General features: G+C 43.9%; 1 protein-coding gene across 1 annotated transcript; it reads right to left on the bottom strand.

Annotated features, from left to right (window-relative positions):
- Positions 1–211: 211 nt before the first annotated feature.
- LOC125512536 (serine/threonine-protein kinase BSK1-2) lies at positions 212–6,469 on the bottom strand. Its single transcript, XM_048677635.2, has 9 exons — positions 5,948–6,469; positions 5,712–5,847; positions 4,908–5,041; positions 4,387–4,492; positions 4,012–4,097; positions 2,321–2,509; positions 1,153–1,338; positions 965–1,078; positions 212–879 (listed from the first exon to the last, which is right to left on the bottom strand). The coding sequence occupies exons 1-9, from the start codon at positions 6,314–6,316 to the stop codon at positions 625–627; spliced, it is 1,575 nt and encodes a 524-aa protein (XP_048533592.1). The 5' UTR covers positions 6,317–6,469; the 3' UTR covers positions 212–624.
- Positions 6,470–15,193: the final 8,724 nt, after the last annotated feature.

The following is a 15,193-nucleotide window of genomic DNA, read 5'->3' as shown; positions in this document are numbered from 1 at the left end:
GGCAACTTACCAATACCAAACGCGTAAATCTAAACTCTCAGTCAACAAAGGGGTCTTTCGAATATCCTCGGTCGGTACAAACTTGAAGCGTCTGGAGGGAGATCATGGAGTCATGAGGGGAAATGCTACCGGCTTAGACAGTGTCATGTGCCAAACCTGTAACAGTTATGCTCTTCAGGCAATCATTCAACCGCAGTGCAAGCGTAGATAATTATGCAAGGACTCCACAATTCTACACAGCCCATAAGATGAGCAGGAATGTACTCAGGCCGATGTACATCCAAACCAATATTTTCTGTACAAACAGGATATAGGTATGTTTATTTGCTTTAGCTACAACAAGGACCCTTCCCAACAACCAGCAACACACATTCAAACGAACGACCGCGTTTGCTGCCTGTTTCAACTGACGTTATATACAACAAACATGGGCCCAAAAATGCACTACTTATCACAGGTATGCCAAACCAAACGAGTTCCTTCAATCGCATTCGCAGGACTCTTCAGTGAAACGTCTTCCCGCAGATCTTCTAGCTCCTATACCGCTCAGATCAGCGCAAACTACCGATTACATACATATATATGGGATGGATGTGACTTCTCCGAGTTTAATATGCTCTTCATTCATGGACCTCTTGCGCTCTTTTGCCTCTTCTCTTCAAGTTGTGAGGCCTCGTTCAACATGTCGGTGGCGTCACTCTGCATATCTAGTTTGGACAGGGCGACCGCCTGCATGTAGAAAGCTGTGGGCCAATCGGGATACACACACTGCGCTTGCATTGCGTCCCGGAGGGCAGCATCAGGCTGGTCACACATCAGGTGGCACAAGCTCCGTCTGGCGTAAACCGTTGGCGACACCATTGTCCCGACATCAACAAACTGTGAAACAATAACAGGCAAAGGATGGATCAGAAAATTTTACAGCGACTTGGAGAACGTCCTATAGATCCAGATAAGGCACTACCTGAGTATAACAATCTATGGCTGCTTTGAAGTCCTTGTCTCGGAAAGCAAAGTCGCCCTGTTTCCGGGCGTCCAACATATCCCTCATCTGCTGTGTCCATTCTTGGAACGATAACTGCAATGTGGAGACCGGTGAAGATACAACACTGCAGAAAGGACATGCTGGAAACAGAACACGATGCTCTTTACCTCATTACTCCCTTCATCATCTCTGTAATGCATCGAGACTAGAATCTGATGTATGGCAGTTAGGTCCATCCTTGAACAGGCTTCTCCCATGGGAGAAAGAGGGTGCTGTGGCTGTGGAGTAGGGCTAGGTGGTGCCTTTGACGGTTCATCAGGTTTCGGAACTCCAAGCATCACATAGGATGGCACCTGCTTTGTATTTTGCAATGAGAAATCATCAGATATACATGTCATGCTACTCATCTATCGAAATTATGTCATTCCTAACACAGAAGTAACAAAGCAAAATGTTACGTACAAAACTAGGCCTAAATAAATACTCCCTCCTTCCCATAATATAAGATGTTATTACAACCAATATGTGTATATCGGTTGTAATAACATCTTATATTATGAGACGGAGGGAGTAACAAACATAACATGCTGAACACAATTTGGAACATACAGCCTTTGCACAGTGATGGAAGACATACATTATATACTCTATGCCAAAGTGGGCATATGCCCTTTTTTTGGCGGGAGATATGACCATATGTTGAGTACTGAGTACTGTTATTCAATATATTTAATAACATTCATCACCACTAAATGGTTGGTCACTACTCCCTCTCCATTCAGTTATATAGGGTGTATTTTGATTAGTTAACACAAGGCTTGAACCAACAATTACTCCCTCCGTCCGGAAATACTTGTCATCAAAATGGATAAAAGGGGATGTATCTAGACGTATTTTAGATACATCTCTTTTTATCCATTTTGATGACAAGTATTTTCGGACGGAGGGAGTACTTCATTAACATACAAATCCACTGACATCAACTTTGTGTCACATAAACTACATGCTGATGGAGTAATTGTTGGTCAAATCCTTGTCTTAACCAATCAAAATTTGTCCTATATATCTGGAAGGAGGGAGTATGTTACTGCCACAGTTACCCACATTTCGACCAAAGGGCCTGAAAGGGCCCAGTGAAAATACTTCTGAACAGCATGCACGAGAAACTCTCAAGTACATGACTGAAATGTCAGGAATCATCATGTGAATGCGGAAGTTACACTAACATATCAATAGCGTAAATGATAGGAAAAGGGGGCTCTGTAGTCCAATGCTAAAACATCTTAATTCATAGTCAAAAACTAGAAGAAACATAAGAAGAGTAGATGTTATTACCTCTGATTTGGTTTGCAGTGGCTCGAGAATGGAAACCAACTTCTTTATATCAGGCCGGTCTCTTGGTTCATACTGCAAACATTGAGAAGCAAGATTCACCAAAGTAGTAGCCTCCTCCGTTGAGTAGTTCCCCTCCAAATGTGAATCCATTAGTGCTTGGATGTTTCTGCTTCTTATCATATCAAGTGCCTGAGTGCAATGAAGCATATACCCATCATTACCAGTGTGCATACTAATGTACATTGTCTTCCTAACTGGTGATAGGCTTTGGTAAATAATTGTACAGGCCGTAGTTTCTACACACAACAAGTTGAGTAGGTCGCATGGAATTCCAACAATATTTAATGGGTTGATCAAGTTTTTCAGATATGGGTGTTCAAAACGACCAAAAAATTATCGGACATAAGAAGGAAATTCTATTGGTGCAACCCAAAAATTGCATGAGGACAATGAAATCCCCCGAAAGGTTTGTGCTACTGGTGCCTACCTCAGCTGCTAGTTGGACTAATGCAACGCTCAGGAGCACATGGCCTTTGGGTGCAGACGTTTTGAGACTGTCGCACAGGGATTATTCAACCAATTTGGCCGGCGAACCAGTAGTAGATTATGTGTTTGACTCATGTAATCTCATTTTTGACCGATCATGGTCGTGCTCCATCTTTTTTCCTTTGTTTTCATGACTGTTTTGTACATTGGATAATTTATTAATAAAATGGCTGTGTGCATCATGATGATGCATCATGATGGTGCAGAGGCCGGGGCTATCCCCTTTTGGAGAAAAAAGGTCCAAATGGGCATAGGGTGAGGGTGAGGGTGAGGTGAACACCAACCAGTAAACTCTGTACTGACACTGAGTGTCGTCACACCGATCATGTCTGCCACGAGCGAGGCAAGTGACACGGATGACGCAAGCGACAGCATATAGCATTGAGCGGCCAACACAAGGAGCGACTCTATGCTTGAAGGGGGAGATATGGCCACAACATATAGGTGGTGTGATATTGCAAAGTGGCTATTAGAGCATTTTACAAGGGTAAGCTACTAAGCTGACACTGCCTGTTGGGCCAATCATACAGCACACAAATGGCTTCTACATCCTCTTGGTCAGAGCATAGATGTCAGCCTGGATGTGTAATGACCATGTGTATTGGCTAAACAATACTACTATTACTTCAAATAATAGTATACATTATATGTAAGAATTTCTTGGCAGAAAACCTGTGTGGATCCGCGCAAACTTGTACAGCTAAATATGAAATTCAACATGAATGTTTTCGTTATAGTTCAATCTACATGGGTGTTCAACTGGTATTTGTGCTGAGAAATGTTAAGCTTCATGCACTAGCCAACGCAACCAAAAGTCCGAACTGATGGAAATGCTAGGCAAGCAACATATACACTTCAAAAACCCCTCTCACATGTGACGCGGGAAGTCAGCGCGTGAATAGACTCAGAGGTATGGTTCAAGAAGACACAGAGGGGGACAACAACAATTTTTGGATAAATTGCGAAAGCATGTTGAAGTGTATATGTGGATTACCTAGCCCTTTCCATTAGTTTGGACTTTTGGTTGCGTTGGCTAGTGCATGAAGCTTAGCAAGAAAAACCAAACAAGTATCTCTTTGGCATAATTTCTGTATTTCCTTAGCTGAATATGATGGAAGCTAAGAAAACATGCTTAACAAACTTACATGGGAAGGAGGTATGCGCTTTCCGCTGAGAAGATCGAGGAGTACAGTGCCAAAACTGAAAATGACACTTTCTGCTGTGACCCTGCCTGAAAGAAAGAAAAGACAAAAACTCAAATGCGCATCGGTGGTGCCTTTGTCAACATCAATAATGCAGAAAAGACTCCTCATGATTTCTATCTAATACATTTAACCAATATCTTAACAAAAGTACTATATTTGTCTTTCCACTTTGAGAAATTTTGTTATTCAGTGCCGACAGATTAAAGCTTCATCCCCTGACATCCCTATTGTTTGTGGAGTGGAGGATTGCAATAATAAAACTAAACTCCTAGAAGAAGAAATATTTCATTACTAAGTAAGAAAAGGATTAAATACCATTTCTCAGATATTCTGGAGGTGTGTACGCTAGATTTGTGCTATAACTTTTCCCATCCCTGCTGTTTTTCATCAGACCAAAGCATGAGAGGCGTGGATCACCATTCTGCAACCAGAAAGGTTATTAGATGCTTTGCTTACATGCATGGTAATTGGTACAAATGACATGTTCAACTGTTGGATGCAATCAACATCTAATAAAACCTACTTGGTGAAGTTGTAAACAAATTGAATGCATGACATCTTCCAAATGCCAATGTAAGTTCTGCTAAACAATTTTCCTAGTAATCGAATTATCCTTGTAGTTTATGCGCGCATAAACAGTGCATAAAAAGACAGCTAGCTGCTAACATTTCAGTTTCTTGTTAACAGAAAAAAAAAAACTTGACTTTTTTTAGGTAAAACGAAATCTAAACTTGGAAACCTCTAAATATCGTCACCATGGCCATCAGCACAAGACATTAATCATTGGTTTGACAAAGTCTATACACTTAAATAGACTTGTCTTGCTGATCATTTACCTCATCAAAGAGGACTCTGTATGCATTTAGGTCATGATATAAAGAGCGTTCCTCATTGCTGCAATATCCCAATGCTTCGGCAATGTAGTATGCAACTCTCAGACGCATAGCCCATTCAATAGTCTGGTTTTCCCCTGCACAAGGGCAAAAGTATGGCGAAGAGCATATTAATTTGATAGTTGTTTGCAAGACCAGTTCATACCCATTGTGCACAGATGATAAGTGCCATCACTTGTCGGTATTTAAGTCAAAATGACCAAATTAGCAATCACAAGCAGTATGTGTGCAATATTTCCCTTTTATACAAGGTGATAATCAAAATAACAAGTGAGCATGGAAGCTGGAGACCCGAGGGAAGGTCAATCAAGCATTAACTATCAATAGCTTAAGTTCGACATCAAAATGCTGCAAACAACTGCACTGAGTAGAAGCCTTGTGCAGAAACAATAACTTCCCTTTGGTGATAAATGTCATCACTAGTAAGTCTTTAACTCAAGAATGACCGAAGTAGCAATCACAAACAGGATGTGTGTAATCCTGAGATAAATTAGACTCAATTGCATCCAGGATGCTAATCGAAATAACTTGTATATCAATTGCTTAAGTTTGACATCAAAAATTCAAAATGCTGCAAACACTGCACTGAGAGTAGAAGCCTTGTGCAGACACTTGCTTACCGCATCCCATAATTCAGCAACATCCACTAAAGCAAAGGATTTCCAAGTTCTGTAGAATCAACAAACGGTCCGGGCAACTACTAACTAAAGACAGTCTGCGGCGAGGGGGGTTACTTGGGGGACTCACAGTGGAACAGGTGCTTGGCGAGGGTATCGTTGGACATGAACTCCGCGACAAGCAGCCGCTCGTCGCCGTCGCAGCAGTAGCCGATGAGGTTTGCCAGCCTCCGGTGCCGCAGCTTGCCCACCCCCTTCGCCTCCTCCTGGAAACCAGACAAACAATTCGTCAAAACCATATGCCCCCAAAACTCCCAATTCAGCCATACACCAAACCACGAGTTCCTCGCGGCTTCTCCCTCCTACCGCGAACTGCTTGGGGTCGGGCCAGGCATGCTTGGCGAACTTCTTGACGGCGATGGCGCGAGGGGCGGCGCCCCGCAGCCGGCCCCTGTAGACGAGGTTGGGAGCCTTCTCGCCGCTCTCCGACACGATGTTCCCCGCCGCGAAGCCGTCCGTGGCCGCGCGGAGCTCCGCCAGCGAGAACTCCGCGAGCGCCGGGACCTCCTGCTCCTCCTCCCCGCGCGCCGCGGTCGGCGGCGGCGGGGCGGCCTTCTGCGCCTTGAGGGTGAAGGAGGGGCGGTGCGGCGGCGGGGGAGATGGAGCGGGCCGCCGGGGCGCCGGCGGCTTCTCCGCGTGGACCCACGACCGCAGCGAGGAGCCGCAGCAGCCCATGAAGGAAGCGTGGGGAGAAAAGTCCGTCGGCGTCCGCTGGCCGGACCTTTTGCGTGCGCGGCTGTGCGCTCGTGTGCGTGGGGGCGAGGGGACGGAGACGGTTGTTGTAACTTGCTTGCGGCTTCTCTGGGTTTCGGTCCCGTGTTGCTCCCTCCTCGTGCTCTTTGGGTTACGATGACTGTAGTAGTCTGGAACGCGGACATTTCGGGACTAGGATCCGTCGGCTGCGTCCATTTCTTCCTTGCCAGATGACGCACATGTGTACACACACTTGTTATAATACGACCACCCAAGCGTGACAGATCATGCACAAATGTTGACGGAGACAAGAAACTAGCCCGCGACTCTCAATTTGTCGATGAAGCTTTATACAAACATGATGAGCATACACCCGCTGATTGCATAACTAATATGCCCACCACAAAAACAATAACACAGACACACACAAAATAAGATCAGTTAATAGCAAAGTCATACGACATCGAAGCTATGCCTTGATGAAGTAGTAGAAAGAAAAAGGAACTCTCAGTCGATAAAAAAAAGATCAACAACCTATAGCAGTGATCGTATCTGCACCAACCATCTATTGACATTACAAGTAGAACGAGAAATATTCTCCAACAAGAATGCCTTTAGGAATGGAACGACGCTTAAGCACCACTGTGGACAGACCTAGCCGCCGAAGGCCAGGTCATTGATTTTCACCCTCGGGTCTTCACCTCGGAGCTCGAGACCGGTACTTAAGAAGCACCACCACATCAAAGTCATCGTCTCCACCACTTTTCGTGATCCCAATAGCTACATGCATAGCACAATCTTGACCTGAGATGTTGTGCAAGTAAAGACCATGCTCACACAAGCAGGCATTCAAGCCGCAATAAAAGTTGGTCGCCCCCAAAGCCTCTGAACAACGAAGGTCATCGTCACACATAGCGACAAAGATTGAGGGAGGAAGGCCATCGACACCGCCAAAATCACAATTCAAGTCGCTCCGGCAATCTCGCGTCGTCCTCATCTATGGCGGCAGAATCAGTTGCAAAACATACTTGTCCTTGTGGGTATGAAGATCCAAGTTCTACCGTCTCGTCACAACAATCACCTGGTGGCACAGGACTCCGCTATCACTCGTGCGTCCCGAGCAGAGAACCGTCATATTAGGACGCAACAGCCTGACACTGTCGTCCATGTACTTGTAGTTGGGATCGTGGCCACCAACATATCACCACACTGGCTCGGGTAGACGATCAACCGTTGTCGATGCACAACCATGTTCCCTGCCTCAAGCCTCCATCCTTAGATCACACATTCAAAGCACCTCCAAAGCAATGCCACCAACCAATGTATGAGAGCCTGGCTTAATAGGAATAATAGACTATTCATATCAACAAAGAATTTCTTTTTTTTCAGGAGCCCATTCGAAGAGAACTCCAAAGTTAAGCGTGCTTGGCTTGAAGCAATTTGAGGATGGGTGACCGACTGGAAAGTTGATCCCAGGTGCGCACGAGTAAAGACAAAGTGTGCAGGAAAGACTAGTGTTGGTATGTGGGGCCAGTCTAGATCCCGCCAGGCGTAACGGCCAAGAATATGTGGTTGTGGGCGGGCCATTACAATTGGTATCAAAACAGACCCTCGTGGTTAGATGGACATGTGCGGGTCAGGTGCGCGACCATGTGGTGCATGGCGTATGTGGCCCGTTGTGGCACACGACATGGCACATGTGCCGAACTAGATGCAGATACGTGTGCCAAGAGGGAACGTTCCTAATGGGCGGATGAGCACGTCGATTCCTTTGAGTAGGGGTGTATGTGAGAGCCTGGTCTAATAGGAATGATAGACTACTCATATCAACATGGAATTCCTTCTTTTTCAAGAACTCCAAAGTTAAGTGTGCCTACCTTGCAGCAATTTGAGGATGGGTGACCGACTGGCGAGTTGGACCAGGTGCGCATGAGTGAGCACAAAGTGCGGAAAAGACTAGTGTTGGTATGTGAGGTCAGTCTAGATCCCGCCAGGCGTAACGACCGAGAATCGTTGGTTGTGGCTGGGGCGTTACCCACCGGATCAGGCCGATCCACTTTGCCTCAAAGCCTAGCGGGTTGTCCTGATCTAGGCCCAACACTGGACTGCCACAAACAGGGTCGTAACCACACCCGGAGCAGCAACCTGGAGAGGAGAAATACGATCGAAGGATATCTTGCGGGTTGACAACAGAAGGAGGCTGCTAGGAGAAGGGCGAAGCAGAGAGTTGGATGGGGGAGCTTGGCGCTGCCATTAATACCGACGACCTCCTCCGACGGGGTGGCGGAGAAGATCAACGGAGGTGACCTTTCGAGTAGCGGTGGAAGAGGCCTCCGGAGTCACCCTAGGAGCGACCCCGAAGGCAGTTTACCTAAATGGGTTTTTTAATGCATTGGAACACTATCACACTTTGATCTAAAATGAGTTTTAGGAAAAGGCCGCAGTTCGTTAATGTTTGCATTGAAAGTAAAGATACAGTTGATTATCTCTCATTAAAGATATATTTCCTAATGCGTTAAGATACAATTAGGTATGTCGCCTTCGGCTTAAATTTGGTCATACTTTCAGAAGGTGGACAAAAAATTTCTTTCTCGACACCATCCTACACAAGCAAGTATGTAGAAGTATGTAAATATGTGCAACAAAGAATGCTCACTATGTGAACTCCTTGATGTAATTCTTCACCATCCCATAAGCGTATGTAACTGAAAATAGAATAACCAGACATGTCCATGTAGATAATACATTAGCATTTACTTGGATGCTAGGAAAATCTCTACTATCTAAAACACACGTAGTGATCCTTTTCCTGCCAACAGGACTGTGTCCTTGATAACCCACAAGTAGAGGGGATCAGTTGTAGTCTTTTTCGATAAATAAGAGTGTCGAACCCAATGAGGAGCTAAAGGTAGAACAAATATTTCCTCAGTTCTATCGACCACCGATACAACTCTACGCACACTTAACGTTCGCTTTACCTAGAACAAGTGTGAAACTAGAAGTACTTTGTAGGTGTTGTAGGATAGGTTTGCAAGATAATGAAGAGCGCGTAAATAAAAATTAGGGGTTGTTTAGATAAATAAACAACTAAATTAGTTTTAGCGGAGAGATTTTTGTCACAAGAAAGTTATTTATCTCTAGGCAATCGATAACTAGACCGGTAATTATTATTGCAATTTTATATGAGGGAGAGGCATAAGCTAACATACTTTCTCTACTTGGATCATATGCACTTATGATTGGAACTCTAGAAAACATCTGTAACTACTAAAGATCATTAAGGTAAAACCCAACCATAGCATTATAAGGTATCAAGTCCTCTTTACTCCCATATGCAAACAACCTACTTACTCGGGTATGTGTTTCTATCACTCACACCACCCACCATAAGCAAATCATGAACATATTGCAAACCCTACAACAAGGATCCCTCACGCTTGCGCGATGCGGAGAGCACCATAGGACAGCACCAATAATAAAACATGCAACTCAAACCAATCACGATCATCAATCAACCCATAGGACAAAACAGATCTACTCAAACATCATAGGATAATCATATATCATTGGGAAATAATATATAGCATTGAGCACCATGTTTAAGTAGAGATTACAACGGGGATGAGATGTGTTACACTGCTGCATAGAGGGGGAGAGAGTTGGTGATGACGGCGGCGAATTTGTTGGTGTAGATCGCTGTCACGATGATGGCTCCGGCGGTGTTCCGGCGCCACCGGGAGAGAGGGGGAGAGAGCCCTGAAGGAAATATGCCCTAGAGGCAATAATAAAGTTATTATTTATTTCCTTATTTCATGATAAATGTTTATTATTCATGCTAGAATTGTATTAACCGGAAACATAATACATGTGTGAATACATAGACAAACATAGTGTCACTAGTATGCCTCTACTTGACTAGCTCGTTAATCAAAGATGGTTAAGTTTCCTAACCATAGACATGAATTGTCATTTGATTAACGGGATCACATCATTAGGAGAATGATGTGATTGACTTGACCTATTCCGTTAGCTTAGCACTTGATCGTTTAGTATGTTGCTATTGCTTTCTTCATGACATATACATGTTCCTATGACTATGAGATTATGAAACTCCCATTTACCGGAGGAACACTTTGTGTGCTACCAAACATCACAACCTAACTGGGTGATTATAAAGGTGCTCTACAAGTGTCTCCGAAGGTACTTGTTGAGTTGGCGTATTTCGAGATTAGGATTTGTTACTCCGATCGTCGGAGAGGTATCTCTAGGCCCACTCGGTAATACACATCACTATAAGCCTTGCAAGCATTGTAACTAATGAGTTAGTTGCGGGATGATGTATTACGGAACGAGTAAAGAGACTTGCCGGTAACGAGATTGAACTAGGTATTGAGATACCGACGATCGAATCTCGGGCAAGTAACATACCGATGACAAAGGGAACAACGTATGTTGTTATGCGGTTTGACCGATAAAGATCTTCGTAGAATATGTAGGAGCCAATATGAGCATTCAGGTTCCGCTATTGGTTATTGACCGGAGACGTGTCTCGGTCATGTCTACATAGTTCTCGAACCCGTAGGGTCCGCACGCTTAATGTTCGGTGACGATTTGTATTATGAGTTTATGTGTTTTGATGTACCGAAGGTAGTTCGGAGTCCCGGATGAGATCGGGAACATGACGAGGAGTATCGAAATGGTTGAGACGTAAAGATCGATATATTGGACGACTATATTCGGACATAGGAAAGGTTCTGAGTGATTCGGGTATTTTTCGGAGTACCGGAGAGTTACGGGAATTCGCCGGGGAGTATATGGGCCTTATTGGGCTTTAGGGGAAAGAGAGAGGAGAGGCTGCACGCCCCCCAATGCTTAGTCCGAATTGGACTAGGGGGAGGGGCAGCGCCCCCTCCTTCCTTCTCTTCTCTTTCCATTTCCTTCTCTCCTACTCCTACTACTTGGAAGGGCTCATAGTTATACTAGGAAAGGGGGAATCCTACTCCTGGTGGGAGTAGGACTCCCTTAGGGCGTGCCATAGAGAGGGCCGGCCTTCCCCCTCCTCCACTCCTTTATATACGGGGAGGGGGCACCCCTTGGAGACACAACAATTGATCATTGATCTCTTAGCCGTGTGCGGTGCCCCCTCCACCATAATCCACCTCGATCATATCGTAGCGGTGCTTAGGCGAAGCCTTGCGTCGGTAGCATCATCATCACCGTCACCATGTCATCATGCTGACGAAACTCTCCTGTGAAGCTTTGCTGGATTAGAGCTCGCGGGACGTCATCGAGTTGAACGTGTGCAGAACTCGGAGGTGTCGTGCGTTCGGTACTTGGATCGGTCGGATCGTGAAGACGTACGATTACATCAACCGCGTTGTGCTAACGCTTCCGCATTCGGTCTACGATGGTACGTGGACACACTCTCCCCTCTCGTTGTTATGCATCACCACGATCATGTGTGTGCGTAGGGATTTTTTTTGAAATTACTACGTTCCCCAACAGTGGTATCAGAGCCAGTTTATGCGTAGATGGTATATGCACGAGTAGAACACAAGTGAGTTGTGGGCGATACAAGTCATACTGCTTATCAGCATGTCATACTTTGATTCAGTGGTATTGTTGGATGAAGCGGCCCGGACCGACATTACGCGTACACTTACGCGAGACTGGTTCTACCGACGTGCTTTGCACATAGGTGGCTGGCGGGTGTCAGTTTCTCCAACTTTAGTTGAACCGAGTGTGACTACGCCCGGTCCTTGAGAAGGTTAAAACCGCACTAACTTGACGAACTATCGTTGTGGTTTTGATGCGTAGGTAAGAACGGTTCTTGCTCACCCCATAGCAGCCACGTAAAACTTGCAACAATAAAGTAGAGGACATCTAACTTGTTTTTGCAGGGCTTGTTGTGATGTGATATGGTCAAGACGTGATGTGATATAAGTTGTTGTGTGGGATGATCATGTTTTGTTGAAGTTATCGGCAACTGGCAGAAGCCTTATGGTTGTCTCTTTATTGCATAAGATGCAAGTGCCATGTAATTGCTTTACTTTATCGCTATGCGATAGCAATAGTTGCAAAAGCAATAGCTGGTGAGACGACCATGTGACGACACATTGATAAAAGATTAAGATGATGGAGATCATGGTGTCATCCCGGTAACAATCGAGATCATGACAATACTTTGGAGATGGAGATCAAAAGCACAAGATGATGATGGCCATATCATGTCACATATTTGGATTGCATGTGATGTTTATCTTTTATACATCTTATTTTTGCTTAGTTCGGCGGTAGCATTATAAGATGATCTCTCACTAAATTTCGAGGTAAAAGTGTTCTCCCTGAGTATGCACCATTGCCAAAGTTCGTCGTGTCGAGACACCACGTGATGATCGGGTGTGATAAGCTCAACATTCATCTACAACGGGTGTAAGATAGTTTTGCGCACGCAGAAATACTCGGGTTAAACTTGACGAGCTTAGCATATGCAGATATGGCCTCGGAACACTGGAGACCAAAAGGTCGAGCGTGAATCATATAGTAGATATAATCAACATAGTGATGTTCACCATTGAAAACTACTCCATCTCATGTGATGATCGGACATGGTTTAGTTGATTTGGATCACGTGATCATTTAGATGACTAGAGGGATGTCTATCTAAGTGGGAGTTCTTAAGTAATATGATTAATTGAACTTTAATTTATCATGAACTTAGTCCTAATAGTATTTGCATAACTATGTTGTAGATCAATAGCTCGAGATGTTGCTCCCCGTTTATTTTGATATGTTCCTAGAGAAAAACTATGTTGAAAAATGTTAGTAGCGATGATGCAGACTAGCTCCGTAATCTGAGGTTTATCCTCATTGCTGCACCGAAGAATTATGACCTTGATGCACCGCTAGATGACAGACTGATTGCAGGAGCAAAAGCAGACGTTATGAACGTTTGGCAAGGTCGATATGATGACTACTTGATAGTTTAGTGCACCATGCTTTACAGCTTAGAATCGGGGCTTCAAAGACGTTTGCGAAATGCCACGGAGCATATGAGATGTTCCAAGAGTTGAAATTAATATTTTAGACTCATGCCCATGTCAAAAGGCTTAAGACCTTTGACAAGTACTTTGCCTACAAGATGGAGGAGAATAGCTCAACTAGTGAGCATGTGTTCAGAATGTCTGAGTACTACAATCACTTGAATCAAGTGGGAGTTAATCTTCCAGATAAGATAGTGATTGACAAAGTTCTCTAGTAACAATCACCAAGTTACTAGAACTTCGTGATGAACGGAAAACGGTTGCCAAGCTCTTCGTGATGTTGAAATCGACGAAGGTAGAGATCAAGAAAGAGCATCAAGTGTTGATGGTTAACAAGATCACTAGTTTCAAGAAAAGGGAAAAGGGGTAGAAGGGGAACTTCAAGAAGAACGGCAAGCAAGTTGCTGCTCAAGTGAAGAAACCCAAGTTTGGACCTAAGCCTGAGACTGAGTGCTTCTACTGCAAAGGGACTGGTCATTGGAAGAGGAACTGCCCCAAGTATTTGGCGGATAAGAAGGATGGCAAGGTGAACAAAGGTATATTGGATATACATGTTATTGATGTGTACTTTACTAGTGTTTATAGCAACCCCTCGGTATTTAATACTAGTTCAGTTGCTAAGAGTAGTAACTTGAAACGGGAGTTGCAGAATGAACAGAGACTAGTTAAGGGTGAAGTAACGATGCGTGTTGAAAGTAGTTCCAAGAATGATATGATCATCATCGCACACTCCCTATACTTTCGGGATTAGTATTGAACCTAAATAAGTGTTATTTGGTGTTTGCGTTGAGCATGAATATGATTCGATCATGTTTATTGCAATACGGTTATTCATTTAAGTTAGAGAATAATTGGTATTCTATTTACATGAATAAAACCTTCTATGGTTATACACCCAATGAAAATGGTTTGTTGAATCTCGATCGTAGTGATACACATATTCATAATATTGAAGCTGAAAGATGCAAAGTTAATAATGATAGTGCAACTTATTTGTGGCACTGCCGTTTAGGTCATATTGGTGTAAAGCGCATGAAGAAAATCCATGTTGATGGGCTTTTGGAATCACTTGATTATGAATCAGTTGATGCTTGCGAACCATGCCTCATGGGAAAAGATGACTAAGACTCCGTTCTCCAGAACAATGGAGCGAGCAACTGACTTATTGGATTTAATACATACTGATGTATGAGGTCCGGTTAGTGTTGAGGCTCGCGGCGGGTATCGTTATTTTCTGACCTTCATAGATGATTTGAGCAGATACGGGTATATCTACTTGAAGAAACATAAGTCTGAAACATTTGAAAAGTTCAAAGAATTTCAGAGTGAAGTGGAAAATCATCGTAACAAGAAAATAAAGTTTCTACGATCTGATCGCAGAGGCGAATATTTGAGTTACGAGTTTGTCCTTCAATTAAAACAATGTGGAATAGTTTCACAAACTCATGCCACCTGGAACACCACAGCGTAATGGTGTGTCCGAACGTCATAACCGTACTTTATTTGATATAGTGCAATCTATGATGTCTCCTACCGATTTACCACTATCGTTTTGGGGTTGTGCATTAGAGATAGTTGCATTCACATTAAAAAGGGCACCATCTAAATCCGTTGAGACGACACCGTATGAACTGTGGTTTAGCAAGAAGCCTAAGATGTCGTTTCTTAAAGTTTGGGGTTGCAATGCTTATGTGAAAAAGTTTCATCTTGATAAGCTCAAACCCAAATCGGAGAAGTGCGTGTTCATAGGATACCCAAAAGTAACTTTGGGTACACCTTCTATCACAGATCCGAAGGCAAGATATTTGTTGCTGAG

The sequence above is a fragment of the Triticum urartu genome, chromosome 1A (assembly GCF_056163025.1).
Source record: "Triticum urartu cultivar PI428250 chromosome 1A, HENAU_Tu73, whole genome shotgun sequence".
In the NCBI taxonomy this organism is placed as follows: Eukaryota; Viridiplantae; Streptophyta; class Magnoliopsida; order Poales; family Poaceae; genus Triticum; species Triticum urartu.
The sequence above is the reverse complement of the archived record's forward strand: the minus strand, read 5'-3'. Positions and strand labels throughout refer to the sequence as shown.

What these genes read in the sequence shown, in the direction of transcription:
- LOC125512536 (XM_048677635.2), bottom strand. Translation starts at nt 6,316, where the DNA reads ATGGGCTGCTGCGGCTCCTCGCTGCGGTCGTGGGTCCACGCGGAGAAG. An exon ending in CCGACCCCAAGCAGTTCGCG is followed by an intron (nt 5,848 to 5,947) that starts GTAGGAGGGAGA and finishes TCTGGTTTCCAG; the next exon opens with GAGGAGGCGAAGGGGGTGGG. An exon ending in TCCAGAATATCTGAGAAATG is followed by an intron (nt 4,098 to 4,386) that starts GTATTTAATCCT and finishes TCTTTCTTTCAG; the next exon opens with GCAGGGTCACAGCAGAAAGT.